Source organism: Neolamprologus brichardi, chromosome 16 (genome assembly GCF_056152115.1).
Source record: "Neolamprologus brichardi isolate AB-2024 chromosome 16, ASM5615211v1, whole genome shotgun sequence".
In the NCBI taxonomy this organism is placed as follows: domain Eukaryota; kingdom Metazoa; phylum Chordata; class Actinopteri; order Cichliformes; family Cichlidae; genus Neolamprologus; species Neolamprologus brichardi.
In genome coordinates, this window is record NC_142119.1 from 23520121 (window position 1) to 23548045 (window position 27925).

General features: G+C 39.1%; 1 protein-coding gene across 3 annotated transcripts in view; it reads right to left on the reverse strand.

The window, feature by feature from the left end:
• Positions 1–121: 121 nt before the first annotated feature.
• The window catches only part of uggt2 (UDP-glucose glycoprotein glucosyltransferase 2), a 44406-nt gene continuing 16602 nt past the window's right edge, over positions 122–27925 (reverse strand). The window contains exons 23-41 of one of the 3 annotated variants that reach the window (XM_087853001.1): positions 25570–25701; positions 22279–22409; positions 21846–21941; positions 21539–21641; positions 19138–19217; positions 16579–16768; positions 16299–16457; positions 15736–15821; positions 13141–13225; positions 12164–12246; positions 11820–11843; positions 5885–5989; positions 5688–5772; positions 5408–5590; positions 5121–5281; positions 4103–4217; positions 3901–4017; positions 3151–3316; positions 122–3015 (exon numbers count right to left, since the gene is read on the reverse strand). In XM_087853001.1, the coding sequence (XP_087709127.1) occupies positions 2993–3015; positions 3151–3316; positions 3901–4017; positions 4103–4217; positions 5121–5281; positions 5408–5590; positions 5688–5772; positions 5885–5989; positions 11820–11843; positions 12164–12246; positions 13141–13225; positions 15736–15821; positions 16299–16457; positions 16579–16768; positions 19138–19217; positions 21539–21641; positions 21846–21941; positions 22279–22409; positions 25570–25701 (2124 nt within the window). In that variant the 3' untranslated portion in view covers positions 122–2992. Of the gene's footprint in view, positions 3019–3150; positions 3317–3900; positions 4018–4102; positions 4218–5120; positions 5282–5407; positions 5591–5687; positions 5773–5884; positions 5990–11819; positions 11844–12163; positions 12247–13140; positions 13226–15735; positions 15822–16298; positions 16458–16578; positions 16769–19137; positions 19218–21538; positions 21642–21845; positions 21942–22278; positions 22410–25569; positions 25702–27925 lie in introns of all 3 variants that reach the window. The other 2 variants (XM_035906682.2, XM_006788417.2) reach the window with 2 other exon arrangements.

The following is a 27925-nucleotide window of genomic DNA, read 5'->3' on the forward strand; positions in this document are numbered from 1 at the left end:
TTCACGCTGAAAGGATATATATTGAAGAACAGACCAAGAAAATCTCCTCAAATACATCTTTTGGACCATGAATCATTAACTGACCTCAGTGGTGAGCACAACTCGCAAACAATTTTTGCAATGACGTTTTGTAGCAAAGGTTTATTCTTGATCCACCAAACAGTAATATAAACAGTTTAGTTTGACACAGCACAGTGAAAGATGGGTGCCCTGAGAGCAGCCTTCCTGCGCCCGTTTTCTTTAATGTTCACTTTTAAGACAGAAAAATCTGCCGTTTGCTTCAGTCCAGCAGCAACACTGATCTTGGGACAGTTGATTCCTGAGACAAAACTGGTTCATTGTGGAATTGAAACAAAAAACACAAAGAAAAACTGTAGAAGTACAGTGAAGTTGATAACTCATAACATGTAAACATATTGTAATAACTTAAAATCCCCTACCATCCATAAACCGCGACCTTAAGTGTGCAAATGAGGAGTTTTTCATCCGTAATATTAAAGTCTCGCCTGAGGGATGTACCACAAAGCAAGATGAATGCACTAGAACAATGATGACACTAAAGACGGGAGATTTCAATGTCACCAAGGTGGCTCTCTACTTGCAATGCACTCCTTACCTGCTCACAGTTTTGACAGTTCTGAATGACAAGCTGCTGTAAAGACTGCCATGTTTTCATAAGTTTTTAAAGAATGACATAGACGCTCGCTGTGGGATAAATATCCTTACGACTGGTTCTGATTTGCTGCCAAGTCAGTTTTATACTGTTGGTATTGCAGTTATTTGATTATTGGTTGACTATCACATCTTTTAAAACTGGTGTATAAAAAAAAGTTTCCAGGCTTTTGAGCCAATATTACAAATGTAACCTATTTTCAATTTAATAACTATTTTACTGGCTAAGGAAGTATTTATTTACCTTCACTGAAGAGTAGCAGTGCTCTGCTTTCAAAATCATGAAAGAACATGACTACCACAAATTTACCAGAAATAAACTGTATACTGATTATGCAGGATGGCCCTTTTCAGAATTCTATACATCCTATTAACTGATTAATGTTTACATCAGTTTAATGGTGCAGCTGGAGATAAAGATTACTGTAATGACTTTATTTAATTGCAGGCTACCTTAATTCATTCAATAAAAGATAATTTATTGATTTATTTGCAAATTAATGTGTACTCAAGCTTGAAAATGTAGAGAAGAGCATTTGCAGTAGAAGTAAAAAGCAGCCAACCCCTGCCTTTGGAGAACACCCCGATCTTGGCTGAAGTGAGTTGGTCCACTTTCTTAAGTGTGGGCCCGGGCCTGAAGCTTAAGTAAAAGGGCCTGGGCTAACAAATAACATTTACAACCACTGTCATCACACTCTGACTATATCTGATTCAGGCTTTAGCTTTTATGGTGAGCTAATGCAAAGAAAAAGCCTTGCGATGTTAAACTTGCTTCACAGTACACCCCTCCTGGCTGCTGAACTAAAGTCATATGTTACACCACACTCTTTTTTTTTCCTGCCTGGCTCTCAGTTGTCTCACAGCGTGTGCACGGGACACGAAGATGGCAGCAGTTGTACTGCTCTGCTTTTACATTTATTTTTAAGCTAAATGTTTTTCTTCACCTCTCCAGGTTGAATGTGGGCTTTTACTCAAACACTGAGATATAACTTAAGAAACAAGTTAATACTTTACCATCTAACGAGGGAATACTTTTTCATCACATGGTAAAAAAATAATTTTTGGAGTCGAGAGAAAACATCAAAAGAACAATTAGTGATTTTAAACAACTTTTTAGAGTTTCTTTTTTTGACATTACACGTTACCTTAAATCATAGAAAAGAAAAAAACAATGGTTTGCACCATAGAGGTGAATGCATGGCTACACCTGAGGGGACAGAACTGATGACAGAGCTACATGTGCTTGGGACAAAGACTACACCTTCACCCACCTACGATCCATGTCGCAGTCTTTGAAATACAAGAGCAGCATAGTTTGTATACTGATATTCGATGTTTGGTACGGTTAAAAAAATTATTTTATCCCCCAAAATAATGTAAAAATAACTGAATAGCTGAAGATACACCCCCTGTCTTTGGACAAGCAGCTGACAAAGATAAAAATTTGTAACTTGGGCAGATAACTTTTCTGGTATCCAGAAAATCCAGAAAAACCTTTCAGTGTGTTGTCATTTCTGTGGTCTGAGAGGGAACTGGACTGGAAAATCTAGGCAGGGACAAAAGCCTGTGGCCAATTACAGGTCTTTTTGGGCCAGGTAATAAAAGTAATATAATATAATGAAGGATAATTCTTCCTTCAGAACATGCTGTACATCATTGGGTGGCAAAAATAGGAGAGGGGACTGCTGCAGGAGAAGCGTTGTTTCCTAAATGTCTGCCGAGGGGAGCTTTACATTTCAGGTGTGTAGATGCAAAGACGTTTAACACTTTCGTTTTTTTATGTAACAACTTGAAAAGCAATTTTTAAAAACTTTCATTTGGCAATTCAGTCCTAATGTTTTCATAATTATAAATTAAGAAGATGTAAAAGTAGCTTTTAAAATTTTCAAAGAAAGGTTAAATTAGATTTGTAGAAATGTGCCTTTGCTAATTTAATTCTTTGCTCACATTATCAGTGCAATAAATGCCCACTGTTTGTCCTTCAACACATACCTAATAAAGCCCCTTAATGGCCTCACGCTTTTACTCTCTGTTTTAGCTTCATTTTTCAGGAACCACTTACTTAACAAGATGTGTCTGTAGTGCTCAGCACACCACGAGTTCACGGCTGGCAGTTAACAATTACACCACGTGTTGATTCTCTAAGATGTACCGAGTGCAGAAGCAGGTATGGCATCTGAAAATATCACATCGTCCTCCAGCTGGAGATGTAACACTCCATGGCTATGTTTAGATGGAACTGTCTGTCTTCAAGCTTCACAGGTGGCCTGTGTGCAAAAGGTGCCTGCCTCCTTCCTCTTCAGCGTGGTGCTGGCAGACACTAAAGTTCATCACGGTGGTTGTCTGCTGTGAAGAGTATGGAGGGGAGAAAGTTGGAAAGAAATGCAGAGAATGATCACAGTGGTGAGAGAAGGGGTAAGAATAACCATGCAGAAGAGCAGAAAGACTTTGTAACCCTATAAATATATCATTAGTAACCTTTTTTATGTTGTGAGGCAGCAGGAATCTGTTTTTGTGTTGTTGTGTCTTCCTGTTCCTGGACCCGTCTCAGCAGCTCTTTGATCTCCCTGTCATATTCAACCCACTCGGGCACAATCCTCGCTGCAGCCACCAGCTTGGGTTCCTTAGTCATTGGGTTATTGCACTAAACGAGAAAAGCAGATAAAAACACATCAGTCATGCCGCCAGTGATGCTCTCTCCCAACGAGTCAGATCGTCATTCTCAGCGCTGTCTGTGACAGGCATTTAAACCGAATTTGATTTCCAATTCGGTTAAAAGGACATTAGGCTATGTCTTGTGTCTGAATTACCAAGTGGTGACCTATACTACAATGAAACAATACTTCCTATTCCAGTCTACTGGAGCCTGTCTAGTAATTCTCTAAATTAGTTTAGGACGCTGCAGGATTGCTCCTCAGCTGCTTCCTAAATACCAATGCCTCATGGACAATTGTGGCAGCGAGGATGCTCTTGCATTTTAGAGCTGTAGCAGCTGCAGCACGCTATCACAACAAATAAAGCAGATAATAAGGCGTATAATGTAGCACAGAGATATTTTTCAATTAACCTCAAAAGAACTTAAAGAAGACACTTGTGGATTTTACAATCTCAATAAAAGGAACAATTTCATTTGAAGCTGAATTTTTCAGCAAAGACCATGTGTCCCGCTTAGCCTCCCACATTATTATTTAGTATTACGCAGTCAAATCTAATTGCTGTGCGACTCACCAGGTCTATAGTCTTAGCAGTGGTTTTAGAGGTATCATCACACCATGTCTCACACCACAGCCACTCCTGAGGAAGAGACTTGATGGCTACCTGGTGAATCATGTTGTTAGGAAGGTCCTACAAATATCACAAAACGAATTAAGTCTTGAAAGAGCAAACTCTGCAACACGTAATCCAACAGCACTATGCCGGAGTTATATACCTGGTCCAGGTTAGACAGACTGTTTGGGTCTTGGCTCAAGGCTTGGTACTGGCCTCGTAATCTGTCCCCGGCTGCAATTTTACGGAACTTCTTCAAATCGACTACATATAAGGCGCTGGAAGAAATATGAGCGGAGAGAGAGAAGACATGGAAAGCAGGTGTTAGAAATCCATTTCCTGAAAGGGGAAATCCCACCGGAATGAAAAAAAAAAAAAGTAAATGAAGATAAATACCCCAGCCGCATTCACATTATTGTACCTGACACACTATATTAATAAACCCAGAGGTGCAGAATATGTAGTTTCACTTAACACTTATTAGATTTAAGTCTCCCAGAGGATATTCAATGCCTCGTGTTTTTCCTGGTCTCACTGATCATCTCTCATCTTTGCTGCTTTTGTCCTGCTCTTTGGAGCTTAGCATCACGCTGGTATCCAATCAAGTCGCTGTGGTTTTCTGACTTTTTTTGTTCCGACACTATCAGTCGGTGGTGAAGTGAAACGTTCTGCTCTCTGTTCATCCACTAGCTGCCTCGCTGTCTGATTAGCCATCACACTGACAGAAGGAGAATTCAATACCACAAGCCTAGCAAGGAGCAGAACATTGTATTCATGACAGTGATTTATGATTTTATATGTGCCGTGACTGTATACAAAAATAAAGCACTTATCTCTAAGCCCACCTATGTAAACGGCTTCTCGCTATAAGTTAAATGTTCAGTTCTAAGGTGTATGACACCATATTAATCCATGGCACTATTTATTTAGCAAAAACACTAAGCCAATTGTGGAAACAGTGTGCATAGGAATTAACAAAATGCAGTGCATCATCAGTGATCTTAGAGAAGCAATCGTTGTTGTCCAGCAATCTGGGAAGGGTTATAAGGCCATTATCAAACAATTTAAAGTCCATCATTTTACAGTGAGAGACATTCGCAAGTGGCAAACATTCAGGGCAGTTGCTGATCTTCTCAGCAAAATATAAAACATCAAAGATCAAATGATTAGTAGAAGTTTACCTGATGTGGTACTTCCTGTGTCCCAGATGTGACGCCCAATATCCAGTTTTCCAGAAACGATACCCTTCCATCTCTCTGCGGCTATCACAAAATGGTGTGTAGCCATAAGGAGCACCCTCCAAGTCTAAATCCCTCAACTCTTTCAAATCAGCTCGAACTATCTGCAACACGCAGTGAAGACAGACTTTGGTAAGCAGCCAAAGAACAGATGACACTTCAAAAAGTCTCGCTTTCAGTTGCACACTCCAATATAGCGGTTTTCTCCGTCATTTCTGTTTGATCTTTACCTGGTCGGCATCCACAAAGATGATCTTGTCCACAGCTAAAGGGAATAGAACATCCAGGAAGAGGATCTTATATCCCCAGATAATCCTCTGCTTCTCAGTCTGCTGGTGGAGCCAACGGGGCCACTTGTACTGCACTAACTCATACTGAAAGTCGTATGACTCTACCATGTGAGAGATGGTGTCCTGACCACAGCAAAAATGAAGTCCAGAGGTTAAATTAATGAAATACAAAAGCTGGGTTTGCCTAGCGAAATATTCATGTGATGTAGTAAAGATTTACTTTGAAAGAAGGAGATAGGTAATTCTTGAGAAACCAGAATTTGACAGGTGTTTGTGTATGCCGAAGCACAGACAGCATCATTATTCTGAATTGGAGACAGAATGGGAAAAGGTTAAGTTTGAGGATCAGGGATAAGAGGAACACAATGCGTGGCGCTTGAAAAGGAAGTGCGTGTTTGGAAAGTAAAACTGACCCACCTCAGAAAACGCTCATACAGATGGCCCGAGGCCACAGAAAAAATGTTCAGAACGTCGTCTTTTTTCTTCTCTCTGTCATCCTTCTTTGAGCCACCACCTGTGATGCTGTAAATGAGACCATAATACACGAGTCAGTTGTGTTTGGATTGGATGCGTGTTTTTCATAGAGTGACAATAAATCAAAACTAAGCCAACAGCCACCATGCTTTTGTACTGCCAGAGGTAACAGCAGCTGTAACAGCCATCAGAAAACACTTTCAAACAAACCATGCAACGCGATGCAACACACTGAGATGATTTATTCAAATAAAATGATAATAATGGGGATGGAAATGCTGTGGAAATCAACACATTTGATATGATTTTCAGCTTCTGCTGGCTCCCAACGAGAGGGCTGAAATAAAGTTTTAGAACAGACCCAGCAAACATTATATAGCTCTTCATGTTTCCACCCTCACAACATTAACAGAGTCCATGATAGAAAGTGAACGATTTATTTGAAAGCAATCACTTAAGATCTATGCATAGATGACCTGCTTTAAATGAGAGCATTGTGTCATAGGATTGATGACTTTGGCAAGGATGACACAAATACTTCTGGCACCATTTTTATGATTCAAGCTGTAAAGTGTAAGTGCACTATTACAATTCACTGGTGCAATTTTGACACAGTGTGGCGTTTGTGCCACTTCAAAAGAAAATGGGTTATAATGCAAAAACGAATTATCATACATTATAGTTAATTGTGTTAGGGCTTGGTTAAAAATCAAGCCAATCACATCAGTGTCCATTATCCCCTTTAAAAGCAACAGTCTTCTTCATATAGAAAGTCTGTGGCAGCTTTTCCTGAGGAGAGACTTCCAAAGAAACATGCAGACTTATCTATAGTAGCTCTTTTAATAAATTTTTTGTAAACATGTTTTAATTGCTTCCAGATTTGATTGAAATTATGATCCTCACAGTTTATTTAAACCTTTATGTTGTTGCTTTCTACAGATTCTTTTCATAATTAAAACTGGGGTTCAGGTGCAATTATATCAGACCCCTTTTTAAAGAATTATTCACATGGCCGTTGCCCTACTACCCTGTGTCGCTGGATGAGGGTACACAGGAAGAATGGCCGTGAAGGAATACCATGATTACAACTGAATGATTTAAATGACTTAAATAATTTTTCAAGAAATGGAAATTGAACTGAATCAGCGTAGTATGGGGATGAGTACTCTATTAGTTGCATAGTAGATGAATAAAAACTGTATTGTTTGTTGGACACAGGTCTCTCTTGTAAATGAGAAACTGAGACTACCTGTATAAATAAAGGTTATATAATTTAATTAATTAAAAAAAAAATCAACAGTGTTTTAGAAAAAAAGACTAGTAGCTTTTCAAATGTGAAGACAGAAGATTGGAGTGATTTTGTAGAGTAATGTGGAACACACATAGGAAGATAATGCCAAGCAAGTCAGCACATTACCTTTCAGACAAATGTTAGCTTTTTAATTAACTTAAATGTAAAAGAACAGATAAAAATCGACGAGCTAAAATATTTATATGCTGAGATAAGGGCACAAATGCAGGAAAAATCCAAAGTAAGGACACTCTCCGCACTTGGGAATGCATCAACATACCCTAACCGCTACTAAAGACCAGTGGTTCATGATGCAAGGCACATTTAGCGGACAGAAATCAGGACTTGTGCTGGAGGGTAGATGAGTCTGCAGTCAAACTGTGTCCTTGTCTGTAATAGACTGCTGATGAGGGAAGGAGTGTCTCTCCCACACTCAATCACAACCACAACCTCAGCCCCCAGGCTTCAGGAAGACACCAGTGAGTGAGAGGGAGGTGTGAAGGGAGGGGAGGGAGAATACAGTTTGTCCCTGCATGTCCTCTAAAACCAACTCTTTCAGGCACATCTTACCGATAAGAAAGATATACCCACAAAACACAAACTCAGCAATGGCCCTTTATTTACTTATTTTAAATCTGTAGTTCTGAAAATAATGTGCCTGCAGTCCTCTTCAAGATAAAGTATGACTCTTGATAGTTGAACAGTTGGCTTATGGGTAGTCACCACACATCGGTGGGATCTGGGGAAGCCGACTGCCTGCCATGACTAAGCCAGGCATTATGAAGGGCCTCCAGCACAACAACAGGGTTCCCAAGATAAGCAGCTTTGGAGGGTCAGGTGAGAACCTGTTTGGCTGACTCACCCAAGATAATCTGGATCTCTGGAAGGGTCCACAGAGCTCTGTATAAATCCTGAGCGGTGGACAACACCAACTGGACAAAGCTCTACTTCTGTTTGCCCTCTGCCTATTTAGATTGAACAGGGTGTTTCGACATTTACCGAGTCATTCATTGCCCCCATTGTAACTATATACACGCGCAACACACCATGACAGGTTAAAAATAACATTCAGTTTCTCCATTATGGAGAATCAATACATTTGCCTTACTCAATCTCACTATATATAGAGCAATATAAGATAACCTAATAACAAAGATTTCAGCAAATAAATACATGGAAAACACTTTCCATTCCGGCTATCTGGATTCAGTTTAGAAAAACAATGACACAAATGTGCTTTTTACAGCACCCTTCACCTAAAACCCGAACATCTCCCTCAGGTAACATCAGCGCTGCTCTCTCTCACACCCCATGTGGTCCACATGCTTGGTCTTTCTAAGAGCAGCATAACAAACACTGCTAAGTTCCTCAGGCTGGGTAGAAACAATTACTTAATTTTTTCCATGCTAGAGACAAACGGCAGAGGCAGCTAAATGAGAAACTCCAAACGAAACAAAAAAAATACGCAAGAATGTGTGTGTGTGTGTGTGGGGGGGCGGGGGGGGGGGGGGAGGGGGCATATGTACTCAGTCCTGTTATTGCTCTAAAGCGATGTTACTTTAAAAACAATCAACATCTCTCTCGCTTAGACTTAGTGATGCTTGCTGACATGAATGCATCTCACTGGGAAAATACATCGTCTTCAGCTTTTAACAATGAATCTCTTGAACTATTTTAAGGATATAAATGAGGTAATGCTTTAAGGTCACCGTTACCATTAAATCGACTATCTTTTGGTAAAATCACAAACTACAACGTCTTTGATGAAATCTTGGGATTTTAACTTTGTAATATCTGAGCTATTAAATAGCTGCCCTCAGCTGCTTCTTGTTTGTGGGTCTTTCTGACTTCAGTAACTGAAAAGCTGTTCCACTGGGCTGAGACAGGTGACTGACCTGGCCATTAAAGAATATCCATTTTCTTTGCCTTAAGAAATTCTTGGATTGCTTTTGTGGTGATAACAGTCATTACCAATTTATACTACAAAGCACTGACTGATAAGTTTTGCAGAAATTTGCTGAATCCAAGCAGAGAGTAGAGTCTGTACACTTTAGAATTCTATCATCATGCATAAACACTAGTGACTCTATTCCACTGGCAGCCACACATACCTATGCCAAAGCATTGCCTCCACCATGTTTGACAGATAATGTGGTATCTGGTGTTTGGCATGCTGCTTTGCTCCTTCTCCGTACTGTTCTGTATCCTTCATCTGGCCTTCCTGCTCCTTAGCACAGCCAGTGGTTTACAACCTTCTCGTCAGGCCTCTGTATTTGCATTCATGAAGGTGTCTCTTGATTCTACTACTTGATTTGGTTAGATGTTCTGAAAATACTTTTCTCTCTGGACTTTCTATCAAAAGTTCTACTAAATAGCTAATAAATACAAGCTCAACACTTTGAATCAACTCTAGATGTTAAATTAAGTTTTGAATATTGTGATAAATGGCTTCACTTGACAGTTTAACTGCTCCTAAGTCGATTGCCCTCCAAAATGAAGTACTATGCATAAAAAAGCTTTAATTTTTAAACAGTTAATGCAAGATTTTTCCCATACTTTTTGAATTAATATAGAAGAACTGCACTTCAGTCACATCTTTATTTTATAATAGTAATGTATGAGGCAAGATTACAAAAGAAAAAAAATAGTGTTACTATCCAAATAGTAAAGGACTCGACTGTTTATTGATATAATGGTGTAAATTCACATTAAACATGTTTAAAAGTGTCAAATGACATACTTCAGTATGTGTACAAGTAATTCATGTGAGCCAAAACTTGAGGCTTCACGCTGGCTCCTAATCCTCAGTTTCAGACAGTTGTTTTTTCTACTCTTTGCTCTGCAGGATGTTAATGAGAAGAGATATCCTCTCTTACGGACAACAAGCTTCTAACAGACTCGAGACTTTCCTGTCCTAGTTTTGAAAGGAGGAAAGAAAGCACTCTCATCTACAAATGCAACTGAATTTTAATTTTAGATATATACATTAAAGCCACTTAAGGGAGATTTTTTCCCCCTAGAAACCATCTTATTAAGTATTTTATGTAACTTTTTAATGCTATGGGTATTGTCATTATTTAAATATAAGCCTATCATGGGACAATAAATGCAACTTAGAAATGGTCTTAAGAATCCATCCAGTTCAATTTGTTTTATTATTTAGCAGCAGTGATCCTACTCCAAGCACCTCTGCCAGCACATCAAGGACATGCTAGATCATTCATTGGTACTTCAGTTATAACTCTGACTGCAAGTACTTTTTTATGGTAACATTTAGCTACACTTGACAATACAAAAACACCCCAGGATATAAGGCCCACAAATAATATCTAGACCTGATAAGCACTATACAATCCAATAGCAAATACAGCACACTACTGAATGTGAGGTTCCAGGCATAACAGATTCAGCACTGTGGAGAAGAAGTCCACTTAAGCAACAAAGCTGAAAAAACTTCCCCTCACTCCTATCGTCTTTCAGTAGGAGAGCTTCTCCACTCATTAATTCACTCTATTTTTTAAGTATAGCAGCAGGTATAAGGTCATCTCAAGATAAATCATTAATGAGTCTCATTAATGATTGGGAAGCGTATCTGTAACCGGAAGGTTGCCGGTTCGATCCCCGGGCTCTCTGTCCTGGTCGTTGTGTCCTTGGGCAAGACACTTTACCCTACCGCCTACTGGTGTTGGCCAGAGGGGCCGATGGCACGATATGGCAGCCTCGCTTCTGTCAGTCTGCCCCAGGGCAGCTGTGGCTACAACCGTAGCTTGCCTCCACCAGTGTGTGAATGCGAGAGTGAATGAATAGTGGCATTGTAAAGCACTTTGGGTGCCTTGAAAAGCGCTATATAAATCCAATCCATTATTATTTAGTCTGATGCTAGAGCACAACAACTCAATAACAAAAGATCACAAACGATGACATCAGACAAGCTGTTTCTTTCTACCAAACTCTGTCAGGGTTTAACCACCTGCTCAAAGTGCACCAGCTGAACTTCAGTCCCCATATAACATCTTTTCCAGTGCTTCAATCAGAGGCTGAAGTAGGCTAAACATAGTGAAATACCATCCAACATGAAATATGAAAGCACTGGGTACTGCTCTTCTGCTCTGTTCCAGCAGACACGTAACATACATATTCCCAGAACAAGGAAAAAAAATCAAGCTAAACACTCCTACTTTATGTTACTCATGTCAGCAAAACAGGATTTGTGATGAATCCCATAGCACTGTTTATGACTATTATTTCTGATTCTGAACAATACAGCTTAATGCTGTGTGTGTGCAGATATATGCAAGTGAACACAGTAAAAAAAATAAAAGTTAACCTTACGCATGAATACAGGCTACAAACTACCTCATGACTTGCCGAAATTGTAGAAAAAAAAAACATCACATGAATAAACAAATGCAAAAAAAAGAAGAAAAAAACCCTCTCTACAGTATTACCATTAGAATAGAATATCACGACTCATTCCCATTCATTACAATACTTATGAGAGCATGAAAAGCTACCAATAAACACTGCATGCTAATGAGTATGACGAGAGGTATTAGGTGTTAAATGGTTTGCAGCAAAACTGCCTACCTTTTCTCAAATGTGCTCCAAACACTTCACACAGCAAGCATTAAGTGAGGAGACAGGATCACACAGTTAGGAAGGATTTGGGAGGAAAACACACAAATGCACACACATACCTACAGAAGCACATATTTTTTGCAAGACTAGATCTTACAGCATAATATTGCAGTCTGGATCCAGGGGAGGAGTAAGATCTCCTGAAACCGCAATGTATAATTGACAAATGGAAGGCGCATCAGCACATCTATCAATCCATCAATGAGCTCACAGCTGTTACTGCCTGTCAGCTGGAGAAGGGCTTTAAACCTAAAGCCAACCAAATATAAGCTGTATTTGAAGAGATTACGCACCTTGCTATGGATTCCCATATGCCTTTGCTTTCACTAGCTTCACTTAAAAGATCTTCGCCAAGCTTGTCTGCCTTTTTCTGCACCTATAAATATAAAATACACAGAAAATAAAACAATACTGGAAAATATTTTAGCATGGGTTATGTAAAATTCTTTTGACATCATAAATTTGTAATCAGTCAATCCTAGGCACATCTTAGAAAACTTCCAGCTCTAATTTCTTTATATTTGGTGAGAAAAATGAGAAATAGCTGCAGGGACTTAAAAAAATGTGCATACATACATTGGAAATATTTGTACAATTTTAACAGGCTTGAAAGTCAATATTTGGCATGACCAATTTCTTTAAGTAGTCTTCAGGAATAGTTCTCCAAGCTCTTTGAAGGAAATTAAAAGCTCTTCTTTGTATGTTGGCTGTCTTTTTATTTTCCATTCTCTCTGAAGATGATCCCACACTGCTTCAATAAGACTCAGGGCTCTCAGGAGGCCAATCCATGACTGATAGTGTTCCACTGTATTTTGCCCAGGTATATTTTTACTTCATTGACAGTGTATTTGTTGCTCATTGTCATGCTGAGAAATGAAGCTGTTGCCAATCAGATTCTTTCCAGATGGTACTGCGTGGTGGACCAAAACCAAACGATGGAACAACAGTGCCTTGAGGCAAACTGTTATTATGATTATGGGACCAGATGCATCTCTGTGATCCTGTCACTTTTTCTTTTTAATTCAATTGTCAAGTTTCCTCAACTTTTTTTAAGAGCACCCTGCTTAGACCATTTAAAAGTCTGACTCATTGGAAGCAAAATATAAAGAAATAAGAGGTGGCTCAAGACTTTTGTCCAGTGTATTTTAGCTTGGATTGTGTTAAGTTGTCTTCACACCATTCATTTGTGATCCGTATATCATAGAAAACTGAAGAAAAGCATTTTCAGTGTGACATTTACAGTAGCACATCCAACAGGAAACACACTCACCCTGACTTTGATGATCTTACTATGGAAACTGTTCAGCACAACTATAACATCACCAGCATCTGCGGGTGAATCAGTTCCATCGTGCCTGAAAAAGTGGATAAAGAGTGAGAAAATGCTAATTGTTACTGAGAGTTTTAATACTTTTTTTATTTGTCAAACAATCTGCAGCTCACAGGTATACATGTAAAAAATTTAGACGTAGAAACAGACATACATTCATCAACAGTCATAAGTCAAGTCTCTGTTAGACAAAATAACAAACGCGTTTAAATAAGAACAATAAAATTAACGTTCTTAGGATTTAAATCCCTGTTTTTAACACTGCTACTGCAAAGTGATCATTCAAGCTTATAATCTAGAAGTTTTGCTCAGCTGAAAAATGTGAAACTCAAATAGACAGAAATACATTTAAAGCATTTGTTTTTTGCTAATTTTGTGTTCAAAGAACATTAGAACACCAGAGCTAATATTTCAAGTAACGCAATCAGTCTAAGACCTGTAGTGTCTCTGTTGCAAACATTAAAGGGAAATACATGTGATCAGTGACAGAGACTGCTTTACATGCTTCACCCATGGAAATAACACATGAAGGAAACAACAGCTGCTAATGGACCGACAGTGTGAGCACACACTTAAAATTAAATAGTGGGACAGCTGCCAGGGTCACACTCTGACCATATTCATTACCCTCCATCATCATTAAGAATCACCTTACCATTATTTTACCCATCACTACTTCCCAGCCTTGCTCTATATACTCGTAGATTTAATGAGAAAGTCTGTGCAGTATTGATTCCGTAAAACAGCCTTTCAATGTAATTGTTTTAGGACTGATTTTCCCAGCACAGAATGTGTTTTGGCAGGCAGAATCTGCTGGGCCTAATGGTGAAACACCAGAGAGCAAACTTCAGGCGGAGATGAGCAATAGGCCATGATGCACTACAAGCCATTACAACCTCAATGCTTACTAAAGGCAAAAATCTAACCTTATCACTATGATAAATGCCCCTCTCTCATTGGAGCCAATGCACCCCTCCACCGCTCGTGCTCAAATGCTGCTTGTATTTTGCCCCTTCTGCTGTCAACGGTGCAAGTCAGTCTTTAGGGCTTGTTTTAGAAAGCACGAGAGATCAATCTGTATCCCTGCTCTGAGAAGAGGAGAGCTGGCCATCTCATTCATCGCTGTCAGAGCGAGGTGTCTTGGCAGCACGGGTGGAAGAGGAAAATTCACACTCTGGGACTGGAGAGCGCAGACACTCCCACTAGGCTCTGATCGGCCACCTAACCAGAGCAGAGTGCCGCTAACCACAAGAATAATGACACTGCCAAGGTGAAAAATGACATCACCTCTTAGCTTCACCTGGAGGATTGGGGGATAAATCTTGGTTGTCTGAAATGATTCGAGAAGAACCGAGGGCTGTATATGTCCTAAATCTTATGTGAGGATAGCCAGAGAGAAAAGTATCTGTGATTGTAGGGACATCTGGACCAACGCACTAGAAATGCCCATACAGACTCACATACACAGTTGGGATTACCACCACTTTGCTGTAAGGCACTGCCGCTTTGTTATGTTACGAAGTAAAAAGAGGTTCCCTTAAAAAAAGAAGAATTTGATTTATTTTAGATAAAACTGAAAAGCGCAAAAAGCACATTTCAAGTGCAGAATTCAAAGAATGCAAGGACTGAAAAAGATGCATTTGCTAGATATTTATCCAACAAACCAAAGCAAAGTAATGTTTTTATTTATCCAGGAAAATTAGACATCCACAGCTCGCTCACTTTAGTATGTGGAGCCTTTGACTCCTACGCCATCCTAACTAAAACACATTCTGCTGCTGATATTCTGTTGTCTGAGGTAGATGCCATGGCAGGTGACCAGCTGAATCATCTCTCTACTCTGTCTTCTCTTTAATAGCAACCCTTTCCTCCTACCTGTCTCTCTCAGCTCAATGCTGAGCAGAACTCTGAGCACTCATCAAAACCTTGCGTTGCTACAATGTCAGCAGTGGTCCACGTTGCCATAGTGATGGGTTTCATAGCTACCAGAAGGAAATGGAGAGTTATCTGAAAGCAACTTTGATGTTGAGCTATGGATAAAGGTGCCCAATAAACATGACTTATTTACTTAGATAACTTCTATCTAAAGGTCTATCTAGAAATATCAGGACTTCAAAACAGTTTTCATGCTTGTGGCTCTGTACCCACCAGACAAGATATGCATAGGCATAGAAATTGTACAAATGAACATAAACATGAATAAATCTGGTCCTTTTTCCTAGTTTTGTGAGTGAAATGTAGTTGGGGCTGAGAACAAGTGACTGACTCTGCTATTGTCAAACAAATACTGCTACACTGAACTCGCAGTAAGTTTTAAACCTGGTTTTAACCTTTACTCTCCAGTACTCTCCTTATTGTGGTAGACTACAATGACCTGCACTGTGGAGTACAGCAAGCAGTAGGATATTGTGAAGATTTATCATTTGTCACAAATAGGACCCTGGAATCATCTGGGCTTTTTTGAGAGCTCCTTTGACGGCATGTTGACTGTTAGCTGCTTAACTGATGAAGAAATAAAAACAGAGAAGAACTCACGTTAGGATTTGATAGATTTCTTCTGATCTCCCTTTACGTAATCTTAGGATCCAGGCTCCAGGATTTGCTTTCAGCTGGAAGTATCCCTGTTTTGGTGGAAATGGTCTTAGAAATGGCAATTAAATATAATTAAATATAATTCATTCTCAATGGTAAATGGCCTTTATTTTATAGCGCTTTACTCAGTCCCTAAGGACCCCAAAGCGCTTTACACTACATTCAGTCATTCACACACACATTCACACACTGGCAATGGCAAGCTACATTGTAGCCCTTGGGGCGCACTGACAGAGGCGAGGCTGCCGGACACTGGCGCCATCGGGCCCTCTGACCACCACGAGTAGGCAAACATGGGGTCAGTATCTTGCCCAAGGATATTTGGCATGCAGCCAGGAGGCAGCCAGGGATCGAACCACCGACCTTCTGATTAGTGGCTGACCTGCTCTGCCACCTGAGCTACAGCCACCCCATGGCTGGGATTCATTCTCAATCCTAGTGCAAAGACGCTTCTGGACTTAACACAGTGCAAGAAAATTTGGGTTGTAGTATAAAAGGTTGCTGACCAGGTTAGCCATGACAATGGTGTCATACATGAGTGGGTCTCGGCTCATGCCCAGCGTAAATTGAAGTCCACGGGGAGGCTGGCCAGTTGACAGGTCAAAGCAGTGGCCCTCTAGCAAGAGGTGCTCCAGTTCAAATTCTGCTGCCACAACCCTGTTCACCTGGAAAGAAAGAAACAAACAAATTGCAGAGCACTAAAATAGATGGGGGGAAGCACCTTGGCGCTACCTAAATGTGAGAATGATGAGATCACTGGGTAGTAATGACTCAGCATTACAATACCTCCTGCAAATGGATGTTATCCAAGTCATACGGGCTCCGGACTGCCTGCACCATCCAGCTCTCAGGTGTGATCATATTAAGAGTGAGGAGCGGAGTTTCTGGGAGCTCCATGAAGCGGGCAACTGGCCCTGGAGACACTGTGTCATTGGCCAAGAAAATAACATCCGGCTCCAAAACAAAGCGGTAAAAACTGTGAAGACAAGCAGAATCAAGAATCATTAAACAAAAAAATAAATAAACTGACCTCAAGATCAGCTTATTTTTTTCTGTACAAATATTTCAGCCTATTATGAGCATCTTGTAATTTTACAAGTCCTTTTTTCAAAACCTTTTAGTCCTCATAGCTTAAGTATATGAGACAGCTATATGGCATTTCCAAGCCTAAAAGTACAGCTCTGTTAAAACACACAACAAGATCTTTTTTTACACACACTCCAAGTGTCACAACCTAAAGCCAGAACAATTATCTATAAGTAAGTTTGAGCATCAATATTCTGAGATGTGTCATAGTTTCAAGATCAAAAATGAAACCAATTTAACGTCTATGACATCGAGTAACAGAATCAAGCACTGGTATCCTGGATGTTTTATCTGTTATTGAATAATTCACTAAATATCATCATGTTGAATAAGTGGCTGGTTAAAACAAGTTGCAGCATAGTAAAGGTTTACTTTTTTTAATCTACTTTTAGGTATCAAGGTAATTAAATATACTAGAGGTATTTAAGAGAAATGATTCAGAGTGGGTCAGGTGGGAAGGATTCACTGATTATCATTGGATGACCTATAATATGCAACAAATAAAAGGCCGAACCTTTTTCCACTGGACCGAGATAAAAATTCCATCCAAAAACTCATTGTCCTCTTCAGCAAGCACTGAAATGATGACATGTTGTGCAATAGTCTTCTTTCTGAGACACGAGAGATGGGCCCTGTTGTGACAGCTGGGTATATACAATTTCTTCAAAGTGAGGAATCTAATTCTATTACTGCCAGTGTTCCTGCTCAACCAATAACAGAACTACGTGCTGCACTCTGTGTACCTGGAAACTTCTCTTTCTCCATCATTACAATTGGTGCAGAGGCTAGCTCCAGGCTAATCTTTATGCTAATTGCTTTTCTTCAGTGTGCCCTCTGACACAGAAGACTTGTAATGAGTGTAAATAACGTGGTAGATAAACATGACCAATGCTAATTCTTTTAATTTGCAATGCCTATAACACATTTCTTATTTAGAATGAGAATTCTCAGAAGTTATTACCAACTAAAGCAGCAACGTGGTGACTCCAGAGTGAGATGGGAGCAGTAGGAAAAGTTAAAGTTAAGGAGGCAAAACCAAGCACACTACAAGAAACACACAGTGCTCATTTGATTGGTTCCAATTTGTGAGATGGCCAATTCCCCACAAGACGAAAAGTGAGAGAAAGAAGATGAGCAGCCCAGTGGTCTCTGTGGCAGTCTCACTGCTATGAGAAGTACACTACTGAATAAAATGAATCCAGTGACATAGAGCAGGATTCATGTGTTCCCACCGTCAGCAGTATCTCCAGGGGCGAGCTGTAAGATTACCAAGCCTGTGGCTCTAAAAAGTAAAACGAAGTAGATACTTTGCGTTAAAAAAAAAAGATTAAAAAATAAATAAATAATAGTACAAAATGAGTCCACTTTCAGATTTTTCTAGCGAGAGTATTTAAGGATATATAATATTTTATTTTTTTCTTAAAAGGGTACCGTTTCCACAAACCACAGATCTCCAGCAACGCCAACAACAATGTGTGGCTGGGTGATCCTGTTTGTTGTTTTTTAGAGTCTGTCCTTCACCCATGAGCTCACATTTAGTCAGGCAGAAAGTGAAAATTGCATATAAAGAAAGCAAAACACAAAACACTTTTCCCACAAAGGTAAATACTATGATACATGTCTTTGTTGTTATATGCTGAACTATTAGAGGATTAATGTTGCAGTTTGATTGTAGACATTTAGTTTACTTAGATCATATAGTGTACTTTTATTGGCTACTTGATAGAAATGTAGCAAGCCTTCAGTTACATTAAATACAGGCAAGTTGTCAGTTGGGAGGACATGGAGTGGATGGGTTGAAGAGAGTAGATGTGCCAGTGACTTGTGGAGGGACATATCCTTAATTATACTGGTACTATGTCTGGTCAATTCAAGTCATTAAGAAAATCATCCCTGGAAAGTGAAGATTTAATGCTTAAAGGATTTTTGGTTTTGGTCATCTTTCTTTTTCACAAAAATAAATAAATAAAAGCCCACACCACATCTGAGCTGAATGCTGATGAACAGTTTCAACCTTTAATTTGCTTTTTTTCTACTACTGTTTTCACTGCATGGTTTGAACTGCAACAATGAAGGTTGTAAGCAATTTGCCCGGAGATACAAGTGGAGGCCCAAAGCAATAAGGTACTATTATTAAGCAGATTGCATCTGTGCAGTATAAAGGACGGGCCAAGTTAGAGATGCTAAGTCTGCAGCAGTAAGAGGATACACAAACAAGCCAAACAGGAAAATTTAATTACTGTTGGAGCTAGATCTTACCTCTTGAGAGGCATCTCAGACAACTTGGCCCTGCAGTTCATAAACACCTGCAGTCTCACATTGACCACTTGACTGAGCACCTGCAGGATTCACAGAAAATATGACCCAGTTAAAAATCAAGAAACAAGTATAACTTAAAGTGGCTGAAATGTGTAAAACACACGTGAGCTGTTTTCTTACTAGTTACTTATTATATTGAACTTTTAAAAGTTCTTCAATGGGAAAGCATAGATATCCTTACATACGTTTCAAAAAAAAATTTTCAGTTAAAGAAAAATATTTTATATAATTATATATATAAAAAAATATTATATTATATATAGTACAATTGCATTTGCAAGATATGAAAGCTTGAGTAAATCTCAGTTCAATTACAATGCAATGAAAATAATACAAAGATGAATACAAACTTTTCTCAAGTTCAGGATCTGACATGTTGTATTTGTACTACAGTGCTGTGAAAAAGTATCTGTCCCCTTACTCATTTCTTTCTTTCTTTTTAATATAAGACAAAGACATCCAGGGTTAGTATAAAATGCAATTTTACATTTATTTAGGGAAAAGGGTGGAGGTAATTTCTTTTTTCCACAAAGGGCCAGGTAGGTTTGGATAGCTTTTTCCCTTTAATAAATTATATTACTTAGATATTTTAAGCAAATATAAAATGCAGTTTTTTAAATGATGATCATATCATTCATTAACATTACAATTTGTGAATATCAAATACATAAATGTGACAAATAGGCAATAAAATAAGAAAGGGGGCAAATACATTTTCATCCATCCAACCATTTTCTATTGCTTATCCAGGGCCAGGTCCCAGGCACAGCAGTTAGAGAATTAGAGAAGTCCAGACATCCCTATTCCCACCTGTCCCCTACTCATCCAGGTGCATTCCCAAGAAGAGACATAATCTCTCCAGCGAGTCCTGGGTCTACTTAGGGCCTTCTCCTGGTAGGACATTTCTTAAACACTTCATCGGATACCAAACATCCTCAACTGGCTCTTTTTGATGTGGAGAAAGAGCAGCTCTACTCTCAGTCCCTCACAAACGAATTAATCGTTCCCCTGTCTACAAGAGCACAACCACCCTTCAAAGAAAATTCATTCCTACTGCTTGTGTCCATGATTTAATTCTTTCAGTCATTACCCAGAGCCTATGACCATAGGTAAGGGTAAGAATGTAGATCAACCCATAAATTGACTACTTCGCTTTTACGCTCAGCTCTCCCTTCACCACAAGTGATCACAAAGGATTGATACAGCATTCGCATCACTGTAGATACTGCACCAATCCAACTGTCAGTCTCCCACTCCCGCTCCCCTCTTTCCTCACTCATGAACAAGACCCTGAAATACTTCATCTCCTCCACTTGGAGCAGCAACTCGTCTCTGATGTGGAGTGGGCACTTCACCCTTTTCCTTCTGAGAACCATTGTCTCAGACTTGGAAGAGCTAATTCTCATTCCCAATGCGTCACACTGTGCACTGCTACAGTGCAAGCTGTAGGTCACCACCAGCCAACAGCACCACATAATTTCCCCCTCCATGAATCGGCACCTACAAGGTTCCTGTATGTTATGTTGTGTGTGTGTGTGTGTGTGTGTGTGTGTGTGCGTGGAGGGAGGGGGCTTAGGCTTGGTGCAGCCCGAAGAGATGACCTGGGTCCGCCCTTCTGTGGGCTCACCACCTGCAGGACCCATAATAGGGATCGGGTGTATTGTGCATTGTGTGTTAAGTAAATGGACTGATTCTTATATAGCGCTTTTCTACTCTCCCGGAGTACTCGAAGCGCAGTATACAACATGCCTCATTCACCCATTCACACCTATTCATACAAGCACTTCTAAACTCAAGCGCAAACTAACCAACATTCATACACATTCACACTCCGAAGAACGCATCGGAGGGCAACTTGGAGTTAGTATCTTGGATATTTGGTATGCAGACTGGGGAAGCCAAGGATCAAACCACCAACCTTCCAATCAGTAGCTGATCTGCTCTACCACCAGAGCCACAGCCACCCCAGTAGCAGTAAGGGGCGGAGGCCCTGATGGTACAATCCCCTGATGGTCCTGAGTTGGATTCCACCACCTGTCCGGGGCCTTTCTGTCTATAGTTTGCATGTTCTCCCCATGTTTGCGTGGGTTCTCTCCGGGCACTTGTGCTTCCTCCCACAGTCCATAGACATGCAGTTAGTGGGGTTAGCTTAACTGGTAATTCTAAATTGCCCATGTGAATGTGAGTGCGAATAGCTATATGTGTTCATGTGTTAGCCCCTGCATGTCTTTCTACCCTTCCTACATTGCAAGTGATTTTAGGTGTGATTTTATAAGTTCTTCCTATATCAGAAAATGATGAAGAATAATGGGGAAAAATATAAAAATGCACTACAGCTTACAGTCAGAAGGGAGGAAATCTTCTGTGCTTCTCTTGTGAGGGGGTCAACGATTGCCACAACATCATAGAACACCTCGTTCTCACGTGGAGAGAGATTAAGCACGCTGAGGAACAAAAAAAAGCACACCAGAGCGAATTCAACAAACAACGTCATACAATCCTTAATCAGCAGAACTGCAAATCAAAAGACTTGCAGCTCGGCACTCCTTGAAAGGATGGCATTGCAATTTTCAGGCCCATTACAAAAAAAGGAGCATGAATACCGTCCAATGAGACTACAGATCCCAAAGGGGAAAAAGAAATCCCACCTGTGGGTGTCTTTGATAAAGTGGACATCTCTTCTGACTTCTCCTTTGGGGGCTGCAGTTAGCAGGGCATCAACTTTCATAACTAAGTCACTGGCACTGACGGGAAAAAAATCAGTTTGTCATTTTTTTTAAAGCATTTGTGTTAGTGAAGATGTTAACCAGCCCTTGCGCAATATAATATCAAGCTCTAAACAGGCAGAGTCACGGTTTAATCAGGCTACTGTACCTTAAAACTGAGAACGTGACATTTCTTCATCACAGAATACATTCAAACATTTGATACATGAGGAAAAAAGAAAATCCCACACTAACAAATAATTCTAGACAAACTTAATGCAAAGGTGACACAGAGGGAAATTCTTAAACAGATGCACACATTTCTATCACAGACACTTAAAAGAGACAAGTAGGCCAAAAAGAAATACAAACATACTGCTTTGGCTTCATTCCCATCTGTTTAACTCTGGCTTTGACTTTCTCTGCAGAACCGCTCAGAGTAATCTTTTCCAGCAAGTGGAAATCCTCCACAGTGAATTCTTCCTGCTCTTCAAACGGACCAAGGATCTAACATGAGGAAAATAACACAGTCAGAACACGACTTTTCCCATTCTTATCTCACCATGTATTATGTACAACTTTCCCAGGGGATGTTAAATGTAATGTGATTGTGACACAGCGTTTTATCCACTTAAAGTCACGGTATTCAGTGAGGCTCCCTGGTTTTTCTATTCTGGGAGAAGAGCCCTACCACTGCAGCAGAGCAAAGTAAGATAATATTAATTGTTACTGCCATCACAGAGACTGGCCTCTTTATCCATGGTTGTCAGCATTGCTGTTGCTGAGACATCAGTCATCAGCTCTGTACACACGTACAGTGAGCACGTGCACACACACACACACACACAGCCGTGCCTGCCACTTGTGACCTTTGAGAAATAGACATCATGCTGATATGACAGTGCTAAGAAAGCACTCTGAAAACACTAGAGGGAAAAATCCTCCAAAAGTGCAGCTGCATGGAGAATCTTTCTCTGCTGTAGCAAACAACACCACCAGTGCTTCTTGTCACTGGCAAAAAAATGTTTTCTATTCAAGAGAAGTCATCTAAAGAATCAGCTGCCTGTAACTATTTTTCAAGTCACGAGGAAATTGATAGTTGGTGAGTCTCAAGTCAAAAACCTTATCCCAGTGAAACTTCTTAAAAGAAGAAGGCATCTTCTAGATCATTAGTTGCCAAGTTACTGTCACCCTTAATTTTGAACAGGGCAATAGTTTCATTAAGTTAGTCGTATACTGAAATTAAACATCTAAAACAGTTTAATACATTTTCAAAGCTGGATGTGTTACTTTTAAAGAACAGAGGTAGATATTAATTGTGTGATTCATTTTGTGTGATTTTCTAACAATACTTTTGTACTGCTTATTCATTTCCCGTGGTTTTCGGAATCTGTACAAGCTGCATTACTACATTAAGGGAGAGAAGCTTTGAGTTTAAATTAGTTGAACTGTGGCTGGCTACTTGTTCAGACTGTGATCACACACACAGTTTATTTATTTATTGTGTTTCTGATTAGAATATTGGGAAGTTGCTTATGCACAGAAAATATGACATTATCGTACACATTTGCTTCCTCCTTGTGTAGCATGACTGCAGGGCTTTTCCTGCTTATGAAATTTTCGAGCACCAAAGAGCTTTGGTTTTTAGCCAGAGAAAAATCACCAGGACTGAGTTTTTATGTAAGTGGGGTTACATTTTTTTTCCAACAATATCTTTATTATTTTTTACATTTTAATGACTTACAAACAGTCCAACATTCTAAATACTACATGAACATACACTCCTCTCAGACAGCAAAAAGAAAACTAAAAAGTCGTCAGATTTATCACTCCATTAAAGGCCTAAAATTGTCATTATCCCAAATCAAATGTCATTGCCCTCAGATAATACAAATCCTTCTACAAAATTCACAAATGGTCTCCACACCTTCTCAAAAACATCCAATTTCCTTTTCAGTATACATGTTATCCGCTCCAATGGCAAAGCCACCATCATTTGTTTTATCCACTGTGTGATACTCCGTTCCCTTGTTTTTTTCCATTTTAGTGCAATTAATCTTTTTGCTTGTAACAAACCCATATCAATAAACATTCTGTCACTTTTTGTGTACCTCATGTTTTCTGGGTACAATCCCAGAATAAGGAAGCCAGGATCCAAAACAACCTCCTTGGATAATATTTGTTTCATAGTTTGTGTTACTGCAACCCAAAAGGAGCGAATCTTTCTGCAATCCCAAATACAATGCCAAAAGTTACCCTTATCTTCATTACATTTATTACAAGTGTCTGGAATATTAGAGTTGTACTTATTTAATTTTTCCGGAGTAACATATATTCGCATTAACCATTTGTATTGCAACAACCTTAGTCTAGAATTAATAGTTTGTTTATGAGCTTTTGCGCAAACCAATGCCCATTGTTCCATGGATATGTCCTTCTTTAAATCATTTTTCCAGGCGTTCAACCTTCCCAACGAATTGTCAGATGTTTTGGACCTAATCAATTTATATATTTCTGATATTGCCCCTTTTTTTGAACTGCTTTTGCTAATTATGTCTTCCAATTCTGATTTTGGTGGTTTGGTGCAGGTATTATTTTGATTTGCTCGAATGTAACTTCTAATTTGGAGATATTTGAAAAATTGCTTTCTATCTATATTATATTTATGTCTAAGTATATCAAAGGACATCATATCTTGAGAATCTGTTGCATACAAATCTTGGATTTTTTGGAGTCCTTTAATTGACCATTGTCTAAAAACTTCATCCTCTCTTCCTGGTCTGAAATCCTGGTTTCCCCACATCGGTGTAAACTGTGACAATACAACAGGTTCCTTCATATATCTTTTTACATCATACAACACTTTGACCATGTTCTTTACCATTGGATTTTTCGCCTCTTTAATCAAGTTTATTGCTGTGTCTGAGAAAAAATATAAAGGTAAAGGTGGATGCAAATTAATACTTTCCATCTCTGACCATTGCGGGGCGTTATTTAAGTCAAAATAGTATCTTATAGACCTGATTTGACATGCCCAGTAATACCACTCAATATTTGGACACATGACACCACCCTCGTTGTATGGTAGATGCAACAATGATAATCTTATCCTTGGTCTCCCATTTTTCCATAAAAAACCGAGAACAAGCTTTTTGATCCCGCTAAACCAATCAACAGGAGGCGGCAGGGGGATGTTCTGATACGCATAAAGCACCTTTGGCAGTATACTCATTTTGTATATATTAATCCGACCAATTAAAGAAACTGGTAGAGATATGCATCTGTCCACTATCTCTGTTATTTCTTTAGAAAGTCTTTCATAGTTATTTTCCACGATCTCACTTAATTTGGGCGAAATCATTATTCCTAAGTACATAAAGTCCTTTACTGTCTTAAAATTAGATGTTACTATGGGTGGGTTTTTCCTTTCTTCTTCATTTAGTAATAAAACGGATGATTTAGATTTGTTAATGACATACAAGTGGGGTTACATTTACTCATGAGTCTTTACCCATATGCCAAAAAATAACAGCAGAAGTCAGGTTACACAGCCGTAAGTATATGTGTTCAGTCATTAGTGGCGTGGTTCTTTTAGACCGAGGAAAAACCCTGGATTTACTGCATCCATTGTCAGTTTTTAACTATGCATAAGCTGGAGCCCACTCACCCTCCCATTGCTGATCACTGCACACTGTCCAGGATTGAGTTTCAGTACGTCTTGACAGAATAACTGCTGAGTGCGGATAAAATCAACTTCAAGGGTGTTGAATTTTTTCTCAAAGGCATCCATATCCATGCCCTACAGCAGAAAAACAAAAGTTTGTTTACAATGTCAGATAAATTGATTGCATCGCTGGTTGGCTAACACATTTCTGAAGAATATGTGATGTAATCCATAGTTTGTGGTCAACTGAAATATCCAATAACACAGCTGAAAGACATTTCTCTCATTTCAGCCTGTCCAAAAATGTAAAGAGTGATGCATTGACATAAAAATGATGTATGTGAGACAAAAAAAAAAAATATTCGCAGAATCATTGATGCCTCGCATCAGCACAATCACTGCAGTTTTCAAACATAAAATATTTCAGCCGGACCTGTCAGAAATGCACATGTGTGAAAATGAGATTAATCAATTTGTAATTAATATAACAAACTAATTAAGCCCCTGCCAGTTTTGTCTATAACAAATTAGGTTTGGGAGTGTGGCGGGTTTGTGGAGTCAGGTTATTAGTTTCTCCAACATTTCTCTCCTCAGGAGAACAGGTGAAATACCAATAATGTCAGCACAATCCAGTCAGCAAGTCTGTCTGGCAGCCAATAATAAACTCATATCCCTTGGCTTTGGGTCTCAAGTCACACTGCTACATCCTACCTATCACCCCATCTCTATTTCCAGCCTATTCGCTCCCAATTGTGAAAGGCTAGTATAACTGAGGGGAACTTCATTATAGTAGGTCCTAAATAAAAAACAAACAAACTACACAATCTACTGCATAACTGATGGTGAATATACTCCATCAGCTGATTTGTTGATTAGTGGCTGAGAATTTGCTTGCGTATGCACAATCCTTTGTGGGTGGTTACTGCGCATTACAGCATGAAGACAGGAGAATGCTTTAGTTCTGCCTTAAAGCAGCAGTGATGGTCAGGCTTGGCTGAAAACATGTGGATCACATAACCAGAAGCTGTGAGCAGTTGGCTATTTATCAGCTTCGGAAGACCATGTTTACACCAGCACATTTTAGTTAAAGATTCATAGTGTGTTGCAGTCTTTAAATGGCCTCAGTGACATTTCAAGTGGAACTGACAGTGAACAGGCTGTTTGCCTGGGTGTCCATGGAGTGTGGAGTATCATGCGTGCTGTAAATGCGTTCCGTGAGTTGATGTTCAGGAGAGAGATAAGAGAATGGGCTCATCAATCACTATTTTCCCTGACTGTGCACTTTTTCTCCTTTTACCTCCATTAAACCATTTACCTAATCAAATATATTATTAAATACTTATCAGTTATATCAGAGCAAAGCAACTTTCTTACCAAGTGATGCACTTGGTATGAAACTGAAGTTTTTTCAAGTAAACTTTGATAAGGTAGCCATGCACAAGATTCAAGTTAATCTAACTTTTGTGTCTCTAAAATAGATAGCGTTCCAACAGTTTTAACTGCTGTCTACTTTATAAATGCACACAGATTGCCAGCATCTTGCCATCAGTCTGAATACGTCTTTGTCAATGACTCAACTCAATTCAGGTCATATTCTTGTTATATTCCTATAGAACAGGATGGGTGCTGAACACAAACGTAATAGTTATATGTAATAGTTAACAGGCAGCAAAAGATATATAGATATACAATTTTCAACAATTTATCACAATTATTCCCAGGTTTATTATCAGAGATAGATTGTATGAAACTGCCAATTTGATCCCAGTCGATCACAGACTGATATCCGACTGACTCCATCTTATGCCAAGATTTATGGCCGGTTTTAATGACAGTGTTCCTATGCTTGACAATCTTATTGTGCAACAAAAAAATAACTGCAATAACTTTATCTTACAGAATAAAATAAATATTTGACAAAGATTAACTTTGTGGACATAGTTTCCAGTTAAAAAAGGTGACAAATTAAAATGTGCGTTATTGGAGCACTGATAATATTGGAAAATGTTAGAAATCACAATATCATATTGTGGGTGAAATATTGCGATAATATAATATCACATGGTGTCTGGTGATTCCCATCTCTACTAAACATCAGCATGAATATAACGCATCCAAAATATATAGATGGGTGGATTGTTGGTGGCTATACATAGATTGTCTAATCTATGTCTAAATTTGGAAATAGTTGAATTAAAACAAACACCTATTTGATCAAATAAAAACTCAAAGTAAAAAAAAAGGAGCAGTGAAAAAAACAAGCTCTTATATTAGCTCTTTCAAGGTTTGCCACCTTCAAGGTAAAAGTCAGATCATGTGGTTCCAATATGATTTAAAGTAGTGATTCTAATATAAAAGA